Source organism: Centroberyx affinis, unplaced genomic scaffold (genome assembly GCF_046629955.1).
Source record: "Centroberyx affinis isolate AG114_WGS23_722 - 3 ecotype Tasmania unplaced genomic scaffold, CSIRO-AGI_Caff_v1 ptg009377l_1, whole genome shotgun sequence".
Classification (NCBI taxonomy): domain Eukaryota; kingdom Metazoa; phylum Chordata; class Actinopteri; order Beryciformes; family Berycidae; genus Centroberyx; species Centroberyx affinis.
Window position 1 is genome coordinate 10,216 of NW_027284504.1, and position 19,611 is coordinate 29,826.

The 19,611-nt window shown below is 39.7% G+C and overlaps 1 protein-coding gene across 2 annotated transcripts; it reads left to right on the plus strand.

The window, feature by feature from the left end:
• The first annotated feature begins 10,946 nt into the window (after positions 1 to 10,946).
• isl1a (ISL LIM homeobox 1a) lies at positions 10,947 to 18,405 on the plus strand. 2 transcript variants are annotated; one of them, XM_071514602.1, is made up of 6 exons: positions 10,947 to 11,033; positions 11,499 to 11,688; positions 12,711 to 12,970; positions 14,697 to 14,983; positions 15,502 to 15,669; positions 17,683 to 18,405. In XM_071514602.1, exons 1-6 carry the CDS (start codon positions 11,006 to 11,008, stop codon positions 17,797 to 17,799), a joined length of 1,050 nt encoding a protein of 349 aa, XP_071370703.1. In that variant the 5' UTR covers positions 10,947 to 11,005; the 3' UTR covers positions 17,800 to 18,405. The 2 variants fall into 2 exon arrangements, with proteins under 2 accessions (XP_071370703.1, XP_071370704.1); XM_071514603.1 differs by having other exon boundaries at positions 14,700 to 14,983.
• The last annotated feature ends 1,206 nt before the right edge of the window (positions 18,406 to 19,611 follow it).

Consider the following 19,611-nt stretch of genomic DNA (forward strand, 5'->3'; position numbering starts at 1 on the left):
ATGAACATTCATTTGATTATTTAACGTTATTTTGCATACATGAACCATATCGTGATATATATTGATATTCTTATGATTCTCATGATATTGATTTCAACCATATCACCCAGCCCTACTGCAAAGGAATGCAACATGTTCATTAGATATTATTTGTGCTGCAGCATTACCATCATCGATTGTTTTCAATAAACCACTTTGAATTGTTTTTATTAAAAAGTCAAACTATCATAAGATGTATTTACAAGCTGCACTTGAGCAGAAATAGCCACAAAAGATTCATTTTCCAAGAATCGCAACTGGAAATATTATTGGAAATTCAACCAGACCAGTATGAAACGCTGGGTGGAAATGTTTCTGTCATGGTTTCTTCCTCTAGTGTTTGAACTGGTGACGACAGTGTTGTTGATGAGGAAAATGAGGTTTCACTGGGTGACAAATTACAAGGCTTGTCAACGCGGCGGCTTTCAGACTCCGTTCCATCAGCTTGTGATTTTCCCCTGCAACACTTCAAGTCTACTTTCATAAGCGGCGTTTTTCACTACATGCCAAACTGTAATCAGAACAGGCTTTCCAGAGGAGTCAAACTCAGAGAGAGAGAGAGAGAGAGAGAGAGAGAGAGAGAGAGAGAGAGATGTGGTGTCAAGATGCCATACAAATGGTATGTACCATCCTGCCCATAACACTATACATACACACAGGAACTTTGTCAGGTAATGACTCCATACATCTAAATCAGTGATTCTCAACCTTTGCAAGGACCCCTAATTTAGTCCAGGACCCCCATTTGGACAGTCCACCATTGAGAATATATCTTTATTGCTAGATATGATTTTGTCCAGAATTCCATGACTATCTGTATTGTAGGTAGAGAGATAACAGAGAAACTATGATCAAAACAGTCATTCTTCTACATTCCCTAATTGTGTTCACTTCTTGTAAATGAAGTTTAACGATTCATCAATTTGCTGGGGACCCCCTGGTACCCCCTCACGGACCCCTGGCGGTCCCCGGACCCCACGTTGAGAACCACTGATCTCAATGGATAATCGTTTTACACAAAAAAACATTGTAAAGGTGCAGAAATTACTTTTGTTTTTTCTCTCCCATAACACAAACAGACCATAATATATCTGGGGGGAGTTGATCGGGCCGATCAATACCACTGACTCAACCATTACTTGGCCAGGTGCTATTGCTAGGGCCATTTCTGGCTTTCAAAACTCACTTTCCGGCCTGTACTGTTCTGGAACAAATCCCCTTTTTTCCCCCACTGGCATTTCAACTGCTCAACAAAGGAAGACGGTGCTACAAGAGAGTGAGTGGCGTCACGACACATTTCAGCTATGAAGGCTAAAAAAAACCCTCCTCAGGCCAAAAAAGCAAAGGCCAAAGCAGTATTATTATGGCAGTGTTTTGCACGGTGATATATTAGCTTCCCACGAGATGTTTCCGTTGGATCTCTGCTCTAATTCAGCGACCTTTTAGGGCCGTGAGCCTTTAAAATGAATCGATGCCTATACTCGCGATACCCCATCACAGGCTGCATATAGTGGTGGTGGTGAACAGCTCAACCAAAGAATGATTTTCTCTTTTCAGTTTGTTTCATTTTTGATTGACGAACAGAGGAGAAAACGATTCAGTATTGCACAAGAAAAAAGCAAAAATTTGAGAAAAATCGGAAAAAAAAGACAATAGCAAATTTGTATAGTGTTAATATGTTTTATTCCTCTACCATAAATCATCTGGTAATACTTTACAATAAGGGTCACTAAGTTAAGGGTTAGTTAATGCTTAATAAGCATTAATTAACAGTTAACTAATGTGTCTGGTAATCATTTACTAATGGTGTTCATGTTAACTAAGGTATTAATTTATACATTATTTAATAGTCATCTTTATAAACTATTAAATAATGTATAAATTAATACCTTAGTTAACATGAACACCATTAGTAAATTACACATTAGTTAACTGTTAATTAACTTAGTGTACCCTTATTGTAAAGTGTTACCGAATGATTTTCTCTTTTCAGGTTGTTTCATTTTTGATTGATGATCAGAGGAGAAAACGATTCAGTATTTCACAAGAAAAAAGCAAAAATTTGAGAAAAATCTGAAAAAGACAATAGCAAATTTGTATCGTGTTAATATGTTTTATTCCTCTACCATAAATCTTGTGACCCCCCAAAATTATCTTACGATCCCCTAGGGTGTTCTGATGCCCAGGTTGAGAACCGCTGTTCTAATTAGCTTGCTTACTTCCCTACATTAGGAAAATATGACTTTATTATTTATGTAAATTACAGGACACCCTAAGCTCAATTGCTACTGGTTGCCAATAGAGGTCAATAAAAGCCTAATTTAATTAATGCAGCTTTAATAGATTTTATAGCACTACAATGAGTGTGTTTACATGCATGTTAATATTCCAAATATGAGCGTTATGCCAGGTAAGGTCTTACAGTATGTCGCTTACATGGAATGATCAATAACCAGTTTTTTCATACAATACAATTTTGACGCTCGTCACTCCCAATAATAAATGGGATGTAGTGTTTACATGCCAGAATATACCGGTGAATATTGGCATATCCGATCTAGCATATTTAGGCTTTTCATATTGAGGATATGTGATTATCCCGGTCATTGTAAACAGGATATGCCGTTTGCTTTGCGCCAACTCATTAACAGAATATTTGAATGTCCCGAATATAAACCGAATATTAATGTGCATGTAAACACACTCAAAGATACGTGCAATGGTGGAGACGGTTGTCAGAGAGCAATTGAATTGATGCCCAGGATCACAGTGGAAATGCATTTTCCACTGATTTTAGATTTTTTGCATTTTGAAAATTATCCAGGAACCGAAACAGGGTAAACACTGTGTCAGTAAAGCTGAATAAAACATGACTACAAAAACACAAATTACAGATATTGACAGATATGAACAACAACTTTAAAGAATGTGTAATAGTCTATTTTTTTTTTTTTTTTTACATGTGTATTTAAAAGCTAACCTTTAATAGACAAAGCAGAGTTAGTTTTTTCTTATTGATTTCCACCAGAAAAAACACTATAGTGATGTTTTGAGCTGTTCCTGTATATAGATCATTTTTGTTTCTAATAACGCTCCATACCACTGAATTCAACATAACATGCCAAATTAGGCCAACAGACATGTATAGACATATCAAATTTAACCAAACTCACATATATAATTATATATATACTGTATAGTATATATACCATAACTGCGTAGGAAGTAAAGAGTCTATCAAATGTCCTCAGTACACCTTACAAAATAAAAGCATCTCCTTCAAGACTGACATGGGAACAAAAAAAAATCACAATATAAAAAAAGTTAAAAAAAAAAAAGCTCCTTATGACATGATCATTTTGCTTAGTTTTATTCATCTTGTAAAGCACTTTGAAATTCTGTTTTGAAGTGATCTATTATTGCTATTATTATGATTATTATGATTATTATGATTATTATGATTATTATAATTATGATGATTATTATTCCAAAGGTGTGAAAACAGAACATGACTGAACTAAGCCTTTGCAGACATGATGAAAACCTCCAGCTGACTGGAAAACTTCTCTCATCTAACTGGAAGCTTTATTCATTTGGCATCTTTAATCCTCTGTGTTGAGGAAAATATGAACGTTCAGGGATATTTTGAGACATTCAACTTCCTCACACTGTCTCGGTCACTTTTTGGACACACGAAACGCAAAAATCATCTTATCAAAGAAAAAAAAAAAACATCCCAGGTTGATATCAAAAGATGTCAAATTGATGGATTAAATGATCAGATTTTGCATTTTGGCGCTAATGTTCAGTCGGCTCTGTGTGATGGATGTGTCCAAATAAGCCGTTATATGTTGAGAGGCTCATATGTTGTCTAGATCTTGGAAAACATTCCCAGAGGGTTGAGGTCAGCCTATCCCCACATGCTGAATTATTGATAGTATCAAAGTATTGGAGCAGAAACACATCATTAACTGTTGACATGATATTTGACAGGTTGGTGCACTAACTAGAAAAAAGTGTACGCATTTTCATTTGACCTGGCTGCTTATACTGGGCCAATACAAACCATGTCATGCATCAGGCTCTTGACTAAATCCACTGTGTTCCTCTTTATCTTGTGGACACCCCCCCCCCCCCCCCCCCACCCTCCTATGGTTTAAAATCAAAATGACCTCACCCAATAGGATTTCCTGAAGAGATCAGTCATAAGATACTCTTGTTTTCAACGGGGACAACTTGTACTTTCTTTTAAATTCGGTATAAACACAACACGATGAATTAAACATGATCCCCCCCCCCCCCATGCATTATTTGTTAGAAACACAAATTAAGGTCATAAGAGACATTTTTATGTCCCGTATCTGCTGCTGCTGTCTGGCTGCTTGGGATAGCGGTCACCTAGTGCCATAGCTGTCTAAGGGAAGTCATATGTCATCTATGGCATATATATATATATACTGTGTGTATGAAAATAACATTTCTCAATGGCACCTATGATGTTTGTCTTCTCATTTGCATTTCCCCCCACCCACATTCTGTTCTATCATGCATTATGGCACCAGAGACATCTCATGGCCCATTTCTCCACAAAGTCACAGTCACAGAATATATAGAGGCTTTGCAGCAGTGTGGCTTTGTGTCTTTATTAGGATCCCCATTAGCACCAGCATAAGCATTGGCTATTCTTCCTGGGGGCCACCATACATACAGTCATACACACTTATACACACAATAACCACATAAACACAGAGAAACAATATTGTCATCCAGACATCAAGCCAAACCCAAAAGTTATAAATCAATCACAGTTCCTCAAGAACAATAGCAAACTTATAAATCCTTGTCTGAATGACCTTCTTAAATTATATATTCATCCATCCTGCGCTTTCACACATGTAATTCCAAGAAAATAGGGTATTAAAATACATTTCTCATTCTCTGCCAAGGGGATTTCTACTTTCACCCAGGTATACATTTTATTCCCTACACCATTTTTACCTAGTTTACTCACACACAATTCAATTATGGTTCCTGAAGTATTTGGAGACACTGTTTTAACAAAATTTTGAACTGATCTTTAGTATTTAGTAACAATATGCACTGGCAATGAATTCCACCTGACCATGGCTCTGTACAGGACAGTTTTCTGTATCACACTTGTTTTGAACCTTCTTCCTGTTGCATATTGTGTTTGATAATTGTGTTGAGCAAACTGAGAGAATAACCTTTCATATAATATCTTCGGTGATTGTGTCACCATTACATTTCTAACTAAGTTTAACAAAGCATAGGAGGATCTCTGACTGACAGTTAGCCAAGTCAGACTGTCATGCATGTCTATTACATTAGTTCTTTATTTTTAGCTACTTGTAATTTTTTTCAAATCTTTCATTGAAGCACTGGACCAAATCACGAAACAGTAATCAAGCTGTGACAGAACCAAAGCATTTAGAACTTGCCTAATGACATCTGGTGGCATAACACAAATCTCCCAGCAACCACAGCTGCTGCCATCATGGAGGTCCACTGGAGAATGGGCTGTGTACAAATAATGTCTAAATATATCGTGAGTTTGGAATTATAAGGGTCTATTTTGGTAGAGTGCAGTTCTGAGAAATTCAGCATCAAAGTTTTGACGTCCCAGCTGGAAAAACTGTTATGTAGTGGAATTTATCTTTAGTTTTTGTATGAGGTTCTGCCTGACTGTTTACAATGAGGAAACCTCAGTTTCAATGGGAAACTCTCCCTCACTTATGCTTTAACTGTTATCAGGAAAAAGTAAAGTGATATTTTTCATTAACTTTAAAAAAAAAAAACATGGTAACACTTTACAATAAGGGTACACTAAGTTAAGGGTTAGTTAGTGCGTAAAAAACATGGTAACACTACAATAAGGGTCACTAAGTTAAGGGGTAGCTAATGCTTAATAAGGGTTAGTATTAGCATTAACTAACCCTTATTAACAGTTAACTAATGTGTAATTTACTAATGGTGTTCATGTTAACTAAGGTATTCATTTCTACATTATTTAATAGTTTATAAAGATGACTATTAAATAATGTATAAACGAATACCTTAGTTAACATGAACACTATTAGTAAATGATTACCAGACACTGTTAATAATTAACTAACCCTTAATTAATGTACCCTTATTGTAAAGTGTTACCAAAAACATAAATGACTACCCTTTCACCCTACATTAGTCTCTGACAGGACATGGCTAAACGGTAGATTTTGATTGGTCCTCACAGAAACATTGAAATTTGTGATTGGATGGGCAATAGAACGTTATAGTACCAAGCTGAAATGTACTTTCTGAGATAGAATTTTCTGTCTTTTCAAATATTGAACCTTAAAATTTTCTTTAAAAAAAAAACAAATAACACAAGCATAAAGTGACATTAAAAGATCACCACCAAATGTTCCATGCTATTCTATTCTATTCTGTTCCACACTATTTTATGCTATTCTATTATGTTCCACCCTATTCTATTCTACTCTATTCTATTCTATTCAACTATGTTCCACACTATTCTATTATGTTCCACGCTATTCTATTCTACTCTATTCTATTCTATTCAACTATGTTCCACACTATTCTATTCTTTTTCTATTCTATTATGTTCCACGCTATTCTATTCTACTCTATTCTATTCAACTATGTTCCACACTATTCTATTCTTTTTCTATTCTATTATGTTCCGTGCTATTCTATTCTACTCTATTCTATTCTATTATGTTCCACACTATTCTATTCTTTTCTATTCTATTCTATTATGTTCCACACTATCCTATTCTACTCTATTCTATGCTATTCTATTCAACTATGTTCCACACTATTCTATTGTACTCCAATCTTCTCTAATTTACCCTACTCTACACCTCTTTATGCTGTATTCTATCTATTCTACTCTACTGTATTCTACTCTACTCTGCTCCACTTCACTCTATTTTACTGTAATCTACTGTATTCCACTCGACTGTATTCCACTCTACTCTATTCTACGCTACTCTTTGTTCTACTCTCCTGTATTCTGCTGTATTTTAGCCAGACCTCCACAGCTTTTTGTCCAGTAAAAGGTGACAGACAGTCGATCAATACGTGTCACCATCTGACTTGATCTTGATCCTTTACAATATTTGTCTCAAAGAATTCCAGCATTCACCTCCAGTCTCTAAGCTGACTGAGCCATGATACTGCTTTCTTTAAGGCGTTTGCCTTGTTTTAAAGCTGCACCACTAAAGATGGTAGGGCTGGGAGTCAATTAAAAAATAGCAACTGATCAATCGCACAATTTTCTGCGATTCATCCCATCTTTTGTTACGACTGAAGCTTGTAATCATAGATATTTAAACCTAGGATGACCACATTAATCACTAAATATATATTATATATATTTCTTTACATGCACTAACTGAAATAATAACAAAAGCTACAAGTGCCAGCTGAAACTTTCTGCCTAAAACCCCATCCTGTCCTTCTCCATCATTAGCCTAAATCAGTGATTCTCAAACTTTTTCACATCAAGGACCCCTAAACTGACACAAATTAGACCACAGACCCCTATTTGATAAGATTTTGTCCCAGGGTCCCCCATCTGATAATATTTTTGCTTTTAGATGTTTTATTACAGAAAGTGTATGAAACCCATGACCAAAATAGTCATACATTCTGTCATTGTGTTACTTATGGATGGAATTATAGTGAAAATAAATGATTCCCCTTTTTGCTGGGGACCGCCTGGAACCCCCTCAAGGACCCCTGGGGGTCCCCGGACCCCACTTTGAGAACCACTGGCCTAAATCACAAGGTGGGACTGCGACAGAGTGGAGTGCTCTGTCCAGAGAAAGCTGGACTCACTAATGAAAGCGGGAATCATCAATGTTAGATCTTTTGTCTCTCATCCCTGTGGTATCCTTTGGTATTAAGCATCACAGACTGGCTGGAGCTGTGGCAGTTTACTGACATCACCTTACAGGATTTCTGGGTATTGAAGTCCTCAAAATGACAACAGTTACCTCTTGCTGCCATTTGGGGCCGCCAGAGTTGTGACCACCTTTGCTCGAGTCCCAAGTCAGTCTCAAGTCTTGAGGCACAAGTCTCAAGACAGTCAAGTCCCAAGTCTAAATGATTACCAAGTCAAGTCCAAGTCAAGTCCATGTCATTAATGTCAAGTCTCAAGTCTAAATATAGAAAAACCAAGTCAAGTCAGAACAAATCAAGAGTCCAGTATCAATTTAATATCTTAAAAAAACTTTTCAATGCAATATGGTTTTAATAGGATAAAAACTTGGTAAGAGCATCATGAGTTTGATTTCTATAATCAGTTTCAACTTCAATAAATTCAATCATTCCATACAAATTCAGAAAACAGAATTTAAATTCAGTCGTCTGCTGGAACAAATCTCATCACTTTCAATCTAAGTCATTTACACAAACACAAGATCTCAAGTCAAGACTTTAGAAACCTTTTCAAGTCATCAGAGTACAAGTCAGAGTCAAGTCCCAAGTCACCAGAACCCAAGTCAGAGTCAAGTCTCAAGTCTTTTCTTCATGCATCAAGTCAAGTCTCAAGCAATTAAAATTGTGACTCGAGTCCAAGTCATGTGACTTGAGTTCCCACATCTGGGGGCCACCAATGTGGAAATGTCATTCTGATAGTGTCTAGCTTTCATAATTCAATGTATTTCCAGTTGAAACAGAATGTTGGGGGTCTGTTCAAAAGCCATGCATCAGTTCAAAGAAGAACTCTTCTTCTTGCATGCTGATGACTCCATGCCCTGCCACAATATGCTGTTTTTTACTGTCATTTGATAAAGGCTTTTTTTTTTTTAACTTTTTTCACTTCAAGAAGAGCTGCCTTTGTTATCTCTGTGAGTATAGTGTTTTTTTAAAGTCTTTGTGTAAGTCTCAAAATATTTTGTAGCATAATCATGAGTCATCGCAAATACTGTATTCTTCTAAATGAATAAATAAAAAAAAAATGTTGATACTCATTTTGAAAGCTGTGAAGTTGCATGTTTTAGGGGGGGGGGGGGGGGGGGGGGTTGTTAAAAAATCAGTGATATTAGCCTATTGGTTGGACTTTTTCTACTACTACCACTAAAAATACACTTTTTCCAAGAGGTAGGCCTATAAGACATGGGATTTTGATATAAGCATATGAGAAAATACAAAAAAAATCTATATTTTTTTGGAATTTATTGTTAGCAAACGAGGTGAAAAGTTCATTTTTTTCATTTCAGTATGACTTTCATATCATGGCCATTACTGCCATAAAAAGGCACTGCTTATTCCGACAGCATGGCTGTGTTGCTAGGTACTGCTTATTGTAACAGAGATATGGCCACACACTGCAGCTACAATAACCATATGAATCAATAAATCATCAATAAAGCTCTCTCCACAGTCCCTGCTGCTCCTGCTGCAGTGAATACAAGCGGACTGCCATATGTCATAGAGTGACATACACACATGCCCATACGCACACACACACACACACACACACACATGCATGTATACACACAATACAGTCACACAATCCCCTAGTGCTGGAGTCTGTTTATATCAAATATGCTGTCATCACCATATCTTAATTATTACTAATTCCCATTTCATTCATTATAACTAGGAGGTTAATGTAAAGCAACAACAACAACAATAATAATAATAATAATGATAATAATAATAGATAAATATAACAACTTTTCACTAAATAGGCCAAACCCGTTTTATTATTGCTGTCGTTAGTGTTGTTATTGATATTATTATTATTAGCATTATTATTATTATGCCTACTATTATTATTATTATAATGTTTAGCCTATTGTGTTCATTATTGTTGTTGTTATTATTGTTTTTTTTTTTTATCATGTTATGATTTAGGCCTACATTTATTTAGGAAACAATTTAATTGTTGCACAAAATAATTTTTAAAAATAAATAATTTGGGGAAATGATTCCAAACTAAACCGCTTCAGTGTTTTGCAGGCGGGTCAAAAACACATGCTGCTCCCATTTTTCCTGATAAAAAAAAAAAAAACCCCTGTCTATATTCCACAAACGAGTGCTGAAGTGTATTCTTAGCCCGCTAGTGGTGTTGTGTGTTTATGGGGTTAGTAGGTTACTAACACAAGAGGGCGTGTTGGTGTGTGTTATGGTGGCTCCTGTAGGTCCCGGCCTGTTACCACATTGATTTAGGGCTCGCACCAACTCTTGCACGAACAGACTCCGCACTTGTTCCTTCAGTAATTTTTCCTCCCCAAACTCGTTACTATTCCGCATTCCCACGTTAAACGTTACACGTCTTTTAAGCAGCAGGTCACCGCGTTCACGTTGATATTTTTTTGACTGTTCAAGCTTAACGCCCCACAATTTTAGTTGTATTAATTCGATATAATCCCAGCTCCATGCTGCGACTGCGACTGTCATGCTCAGGATTAATTCCACTGAGTCCTATAGGCTATGTCCGTTTGAATGGATTATCCTACCTATATGGAAAACATTTAGTTGACTATGTAAACCATAGCCCACCCGACACCAACCATCTCTCCTTATAGGCCCGACACAAACAAAACAACAATAACAGAATTTCACCAGAGCAGAACAGACGCCTGGCTGGAAAAACAAATGAGTGATTTGCAGCATATGTGTGCCAGTGTGTGTGTGTGTGTGTGTGTGTGTGTGTGTGTGCGTGCCAGTGTGTGCAGCAGTGTGTGTAGCGCCGGTCGGTTCAGGGGGCTGCGGAGCCAATCAGCTGCACATCCAGATGACGCGCTGCTGTCCTACGTCAGCCACCGCCGCTAGTCAGGACCAGAGCCGCGCACACACCCGGCAACACACAACATTCTGCAGCCGGACACCGCAGCCCTGCCCCGGCAGCCCCGGAGCGGACACATCCCAGGCTTCCCGGCGCCGCAGACCCGCTGTGACAGTGGACCTAACACCGCCTTACTTTGTGGACATGGGAGACATGGGGGATCCGCCGAAAAGTAAGACAACTTTTTTTTTTTTTTTTTTTTTTTTTTGTCTTGGGATGCTTGCATTTCTCGGAGCGCGTTTCGCATCACTTCACTTAAGTTGGGTTTTGGTGCCTGCAGATCCAAACAGATTTTTTTTCCCCCTGGCCTAATAGAGCTATTAGTAGTAAAAAATGACCGAATTTTATAGCAGCTTCACTGAAGGTTAAAGTCAGATGTGGGCAACAGTTCTTAAAACGGCGGTGACCAACATTGCATTTTTTCAGGTCAATTAACTTATTATTATAAACTAATAATAACAACAATAGCAACAATAATAATAATAATTGGATATTCCTTTTAGCTCATTAACTAGATCAACTCCAGACATATTATGACTTGTCATGGGACAGTCAGGAAGAGTGAGCCCTCATCAGCAGCCTGACACCGGGTTGTGAGTTTGGTGTGTGATGTGTCTGGTTGTGCTGGTGTTTCCAGAGAAGCGGCTGGTGTCTCTGTGTGTGGGCTGCGGGAACCAGATCCACGACCAGTACATCCTGCGGGTCTCCCCGGACCTGGAGTGGCACGCCGCCTGCCTCAAATGTGCCGAGTGCAGCCAGTACCTGGACGAGTCCTGCACGTGCTTCGTCCGGGACGGCAAGACCTACTGCAAACGGGACTACATCAGGTAGGACGTGCCGGGCCGGGCCGGGCCGGGCTGGGCCGGGCAGGGACCCCCCTCTGACTCCCCGCTACCTCGTCAGACGACACGGCCTGAGCTGGACCACACTGGAAAATATTACTTCAAATTAGGCATTTACATTTTACTAGATGCTGGTGTCAAATCGGGATTATTTTGATGTATTTGCGGTGGGTTAAAAAATAATAATTTTCTTCATTATTGGATTAACAATTATGTTTTTTTTGTAGACAATTAAACCGCATAAAATGTCAGCATTTCAGTGTCTTAGGCCTACAGTGAATTTCTGTAGGCCTGTAAATAATCAAGTACAATTAATAAAAAACTGCAACATTGCACAAGGCCTGCTTAACTGTATTATTCAGTTATTCCAATCAGACTTTACCGTCCTAAGCCCCGGTTGGTGACGGATTAACCTATAAAGCATCATAAAAATATCCTAACGGGGGTTGCCCTACCGTAATTACACCACGAGAACAATTATTACATTGCAGCATCCCAGCTATTGTCCAGTGACGAGCTTCATAATAAATTTGTCGAGGAAAAGACAACAAATGTTCAGTTTAATAATAATAATAATAATAATAATAATAGTGACAGTAATTATGTTGACAGTAATGATTAGAATATCAATATCGCTCGGGTGAATCATAATGATACCAACACCTATAGCCTAAAAATAATTATAATAATAATAGGCCTAATAATCATTATTTGGTTTATTATTGCTATTGTCATTATTATTTATAGATCACTTATCAAAACAGTGTTTTAAATAATAATAAACAAATACAATTATTTTCATATTGAACGGACCGGACCCTTTTGTTGTTGTTATTGTTATTATTATGATTGTTATTATTGTTGTTATGATTATTATTATTGTTATTATTATTAGTTCTAGTAGTAGTAATAGTAGTATTGTTGTTGTTATTTTCCTCGCATCATCATTCAGACTGTATCAACTGTCCGCTTGCCTGCAACCAACTGACCGGAGCGTGTGTCCGCAGGTTATACGGGATCAAATGCGCTAAATGCAACATCGGCTTCAGCAAGAACGACTTCGTGATGCGAGCCCGCTCCAAGGTCTACCACATCGAGTGTTTTCGGTGCGTGGCCTGCAGCCGGCAGCTCATCCCGGGGGACGAGTTCGCCCTGAGGGAGGACGGACTGTTCTGCCGGGCCGACCACGACGTGGTGGAGCGGGCCAGCCTGGGCCCCGGCGACCCGCTCAGCCCGCTGCACCCGGCCCGACCGCTGCAGATGGCAGGTAAAGTCCCCCTGCGATAACCTCCGTATCAGAAGGAGTATTGCTGCCTCGAACGAATGCATTGTGTATTTTTTTTTTTTTTTTTTTTTTAACTCGCAATGCGTTTTAGAAGCAGTTGGGTTTTTTACCGGAGCACATTTTGTGGTTGGTTTTGGTCCCAAACAGCCCTCTCCCCATTTCGCCTCTTCTACTTGTTGTTTGAAACTCCCTTTGATGCCTTGAAAGACATTCGACTGCCATGTTTCATAAATTAATGTTTGGCTTTTAGCTTAACAATGTCTTCGGCTACTGTATTCCACACTGACCAAGAATTCTCCTCACTCTCACACCTGCAGACTTTTCCCCCATGTAAGCCTTCTATCTTTTGTCTCGGTGTTGCTGATGAAGTGAGGGGGGGGGGGGGGGGGGGCAGAGTTGTATTTAGTCTACTACTATATGCCCATATGTCAGTGTGATTTACTGCTCAGGGTTTGATCCAGAGTGCCCTCCACCCACTACCCCCCCAACCCCCCCCAAAAAAAAAAAAAAAAAATATGTTGAAATGAAACGGACGCCTTGCCTGGGCCGGCAGGAGGGTTTTCCGCTGAGGTTTCTTGGAATAAAAATCGCGGAAGAGTTCGTATAAATGGGATGCTGCTGATGCCATTAAAAACCCTGCAGCATCTTCTGTCTGGTAGACTGGGGATGTTTCTGCTCTGTAATGAGGTCCGGCTCGTTTCTTTTTTTTTTTTTTTTTTTTTAAGTTAAATTGGACTGGCTATTGTTAATTGTTTATTTTATTTCACTTTTAGATTTTTTTTTTCTGCATACCGCTGGTCCGGCTATGTTCGGCAGATTAGATACAGTGTGCTCTGTTGTCAGAAATACACCAGGTTATCGCTGCTGGAAGGAATGCACAGATACGGCTGCTGGCCCGGGATACATTTGGTCAAATCAGCAAAAACATTCCGGATAGTAAAAAAAAAAAAATCAAATGCCTGGCTTGCAGTGTTGTGTGAGGAAGTAGGGTATTTTTTTTTTATGAAAATGTAGCCTGCTGCGTAGACCTTTGTCATCCTGGTGTGTTGGGGCTTTTTTTTGTGACAATTTCAACCTATCAGTCAGTTGTCAGTTGAATTGCTCTTCTCAGATAAAACCTCATCATTTTCATCATATCTGCATAACGATCCGGAGCCGCTGAAACACTTAAATACGGTTTTATTTAGAGTAATTTTCATAACGGACTGTGTTAAAGCGCACTGTGTGATCTGTAATGCTGGCTTGGACTCTACCAGTTGTTACGTTATTAATAGAAAAATGCATATTCCCCATGGGCTAAATAGTAGCCTATGCTGGGATGCTGCTCACTATTGAATCTGGTGCCTTATAGTATTTAGGCCCAACGTTTTAAAGTCAGCGTTGTGTTGGGAAGGCATTGCTAAGGCTGAGGAGGAGAACATGATGAAGGTTAAAACAGGTTCTTTGCCTCACCAACTTCACACTGACTTCACCAAGGTGTGCGTCGTGTGTCCAGGACTGTTCCTGTGGATTTGGGTTGCAGCCTATTGTTGGTCAGCATCATGTAGGATCATCATGTAGCTATAGGCTACTTCCAAACGGGCCTATGGAGAAACTTCAGATCATGTACATCCATAGTTGTCTTGGTCTTTATGCGGGTTGATAAGCCTCTCTGCTGATAGATAATGTGTTTTTTTCTCCCCCTGGGTTTCCTGTCCCTTCTCAACAGCAGAACCAATCTCGGCCCGGCAGCCTGCGCTGCGGCCTCACGTCCACAAGCAGCCGGAGAAGACGACCCGGGTCCGGACGGTGCTAAACGAGAAGCAGCTGCACACGTTGCGGACCTGCTACAACGCCAACCCGAGACCCGACGCCCTGATGAAGGAGCAGCTGGTGGAGATGACCGGCCTCAGTCCGCGGGTCATCCGGGTCTGGTTCCAGAACAAGCGCTGCAAGGACAAGAAGAGGAGCCTGCTGATGAAGCAGCTGCAGCAGCAGCAGCCTAACGACAAGACGGTAAGACCGAGCTATATAAGCTACAGCGGACCACACTGGACTGGACCGTGCTGACCTGGACTAGACTGAACTGAACCAGACTGGACTGTTGACAAGCTTGTATGAGCCGATAGAGCCCACACAGTCTCACAGAGGAGGCCCAAACCCACACACACACACAAACACAGAGAGAGAGACGCACATACATACGCACACATATGTAGGCTAGAATATGTTATCATATAGATTTTATTAATTTGACGCACTGTTTACATAGGCTATATACAGTATGCATATGTATTTATTCGTTTGTTTGTTGATTGGCTGGTTGGTTGGTTTATTGATTGGTCGATTGACTTCTGCAAGTGAAAGCATAATCTTATTTCAACGGCCTGTGTGCCCCCAGCGCCCCCCCTCCCCCCTCCCCCCTCCCGTTATTTCTAGTATTCAGCATTTATTTCTGCCATAACGGCATATCCAGACATGCCTATTGACATGCTAGTGTGTAACCCACTGACCGCGGGGCCGTGTCGTTGCAGAACATCCAGGGAATGACGGGCACCCCTATGGTGGCGGCCAGCCCGGAGCGGCACGACGGCGGCCTGCAGGCCAACCCGGTGGAGGTCCAGAGCTACCAGCCGCCCTGGAAGGTCCTCAGCGACTTCGCCCTGCAGAGCGACATCGACCAGCCCGCTTTCCAGCAACTGGTGAGCCCACAGCACAGCCTGGACCACCCAGGACTGGACCGATATGGCTTTCTCCAGGCTAGTTTTTAAACTGACATAATAACAGCTGATATTCATTATCTTTCTATATGCAATGTTTCCCCGCAGAGTTGTATTCTTGTCAGGATGGGAAAGCCTCTGAAGCAGCATTTAGACCATCATGGGATACTAAAGCTCTCCAATGAAACCCAGACCGATGAAATCCTTATAGGGTTAGCAGGACTTTAAGGCAGCCACCCACTTATTCAATGGTAGGGATACATTACTGCCTTTAAATGAAAAATGAATTTACAAAAAAACATTATTGAACAATTAAAAGAATTAATAAAATGTGTAGAAAATACAATTTAATTGCAGGTTTTACAGACAGACTTTAGGGAGGAACCCCCATCATATCATTGGCTAGCTGCTATCTGATATTTAGGCCTAATAAAAGCCCAATATCGACCCAATATATCGGTCAAACCCAGCATTGTTGCAAAGGAATGACAGAAAAAAAACAGCTACACTTGGAGAACAATTGATAAAGCTTTAACATGCCTAATGAAAACCAGCGTGTTTGTGTTGATATTAAAGCTTTGTCAATTGTTCTCCAGGAATAGCTGAATAGTGTTTGTCATTCCTTTGCTATTCGTTGATTCATAATGTGACTGTGAAGGTTTTTCAAGAGAAAAACGCAAACAGAAAAGTGACTGATAGGGGCAGCGGCCTATTTAGTTTAATGGTCGGATACACTGGTTTAGGATGGGAGTGTTGCACTCCTCCATCCCATCATACCCAGGACCACACTATTGATGTGAAAACATATTTTCTACTGAATTCTTTTAGGATTTAAACAGAGTTAAATGAATAATAGAGGACAAAAACGTGGTTTTTCATATTTAAGATCTGTCAGTTGTTGTCCGAGAGCAGCTGATTTTTTTTTTTATTTTTTTTATTCCTTTGGCTCTCAGTGACTGATGCGCCAGATATTGTTGATGACATCCAGCTGTAGGTCTATAGGCTATTCCCGTATCCTGTGTTCATTTAACTCTTGTGGGAGTGGATTTCTAGAAACACTGGTTGATTTCTATACTCGGGATTATTATTAGGCTATATATTTTGTACTGTGTTTTGTTATATTTTTATTGAAGCACACCAGATTGATGTATTTTTGTCACTGTATGTTTACATGAAGCCCTATTGTCTAGTCTCATACAGTTTCGAACTCTGAAAACGCGGATTAAGGCTATCACATAGAAAAATAAAGGTGCGAACTGGAACCGAAAATGGTTCTTCAGAGTGATGCCATAGAAGAACCATTTCTGGCTCCACAAAGAACCTTAGTTATTGGATGGTGGGTGATGGCATACATGTGGAAATAACCAAACCCTAGCTACATTGTATATATTGTGCAATTGCAAATGAGGCTATACAAGGGAAGATACACAAATCTACGCAATGCAGGTGTCTAAGCGAAGGAGTGCAGAAATGGTTCTTTAAAAACCTTGGTTCTTTGTGGAACAAGAACTTTCGGTTCCAGTTATTATCCCCTTATTTCCCTGTGTGTAGCCTACATGCTGTGGGCGCAAATAACGTGAACATGACGTTCCTCCACTAGCCTAAATCACGTGATAACAACAAGAATTAGACATAGCCTACCATTTCCACCTGTTCTTCTAGCCAAGCTCACCAAGTTTTGGGCGAGTAAACTAATTCGGTTCCGGTCCAGGTCACGAGAAACCTAAAAAAGTAAACTTCACTCCCGGTAGGAAACTTGTAAGGAGCTGTGAACTGAAGGTAAACGTACCCGCCCACCCACCGCGCAATTTCAATGTCAACCTCCTGTCTGCTTCTAGTCGTCTCTCCTCCACTCCACCTAACGGTCTCCTCTCGTGCACGGGGGGGGAGCGCCTCATTTGCATATCCAGCTCTCGTGCTCGTGATGTTTAGAGTGTTTCCCTTGCCTTTTTTTTTGTATACTGACTTGCTCCGTGTTTTTTTTTTTTGTTCCAGGTCAGTTTCTCGGAGGGAGGGCCGGGCTCGAACTCGACAGGCAGCGAAGTAGCGTCGATGTCGTCCCAGCTTCCAGACACGCCGAACAGCATGGTATCCAGCCCCATCGAGGCCTAGGCTAGGGCCGCGTGGACGGACTGAACACACCGCCCTGTTCATCCCCACCCTCCTCCTCCTCCTCCTCCTCCTCCCGACTGCACCAAACAACCCCCCTGGTTGTATTTTTACACTGTGAAGACAATCATGGGATTTTACCACAGCCACCCCCATATGTACGTCCATCTAGAAGAAACGGACGGACCCCTTCGTCATGACTGGTGCTGCCCGTTCACATGCCTGGTTACAGTTTTGCCAAAAGAGAAGACAGAAAATATCCCTACTTCGACAAAACGGACCTCTGAATAGGAGAGACATCTGAATCCAACATTTGCGAAATGCCGTGCGCTACGTTTGAATATAAAACAATGACTGGTGATTCTGTTTTTTTTTTTTTTTTTTTTTTTTTTTTATTTTAATATTCAATAGCTTGACCAGAGATGCACCTCATCATATGATAGACCATTTGGAGGGGACAGCATTGCTTTTTTCATTTTTATTACATGATTTCCTTCATGGCCCAAGTACTAAAGCATTGCAACAAGGTATACCTCTATTTTGCCACAAGCTTCGTGGGACATTTGTGTGTGAGTTAGTGTCCGTCCGAGAATTATAATTTTTTTCTTTCCCAAAGATGTGTATAATTCTAAGTTAAAGAAAAAAAAAAAAAAAAAAAAAAAAAAAACAACGACCGTTAGCTCTGGAAGAAAAATGTTTCGTTTGTTCCTGTGCAACAAAAATTATTTATTATTTATTGTCGACAGATTTGCCACCTTTTGTGTAACTTTCTTAACTGAAGTAAAAACAAAAAAGATTGTACCGTGGTCTCTGAATTATCTATCAAAATTTGATGTGTCCTGTTCTTTCTTTTACTATGGAGCCTATAATTCAACGCCAGAGGTAGAAATATTTCTAGGATAATAAGAATAGTAGGCTATTATTATCTATAGAGTGATTTTATCCATATTCTGACTTAGAATATTAAGACTGAGGTCTATTAAATGGCTGGATGGATTATGGTTAACTGGGTGTCATATTGGTGCAGATGTTTCAGTTTAACTTGGTTCAACATAGTAGATAGACCTGTGGCTTTTTTTTTTTTTTTCAAGAGAATACAAACAGCCTAAGATACACAAAGGCTAATAGGAATAATAAGCAAAAATATGGGCAATATTTAGTTTAATGATCTGGTTTAGGACAGTGACTCTCAACCTTTTCCATATCAAGGACCCTAATTATTTCCACATTAGAGCCACGGATCCCCTATTTGATGAGATTTTCTCTCTTGGACCCAAATCTGAGAATATTTTTTATTGTTAGATATGATTTTGTCCAGAACTCCATGACTAATCTGTATTGTAGGTAGCGAGATAACAGAGAAACTATGATCAAAACAGTCATTCTTCTACTTTCTATAATTGTGTTCAATGAAATAATGCTGAAGTTTAACAATTCATCAATTTGCTGGCCCCCCTGGACCCCCCCTGCAAGGACCCCTAGGTGGTCCCCGGACCCCACGTTGAGAACCACTGGTTTAGGAGGTGTTGGACTTCTCGGTCTCTCCATCCCATAATAACCAGGGCTACTTTACTGGTGTAAAAAAAAAACATCCGATCCATCAAATTTTGTTCCGTTATTTCCTTTTGATTTGGTTTTTCATATCAGTTGTTCTCCAAAGAGCAGCTGCATTATTTTGTTCATTTTTTGATTCACCTATGATATAAAGAAGAGTGATATGAATAAGGAAGAATATCTGTCGGGATGTGTGGAGCTCTGTCCCTCCGTCCCATCACGGGCATCATAGGCTGCTTATGTAACAAACATCAGATCCAT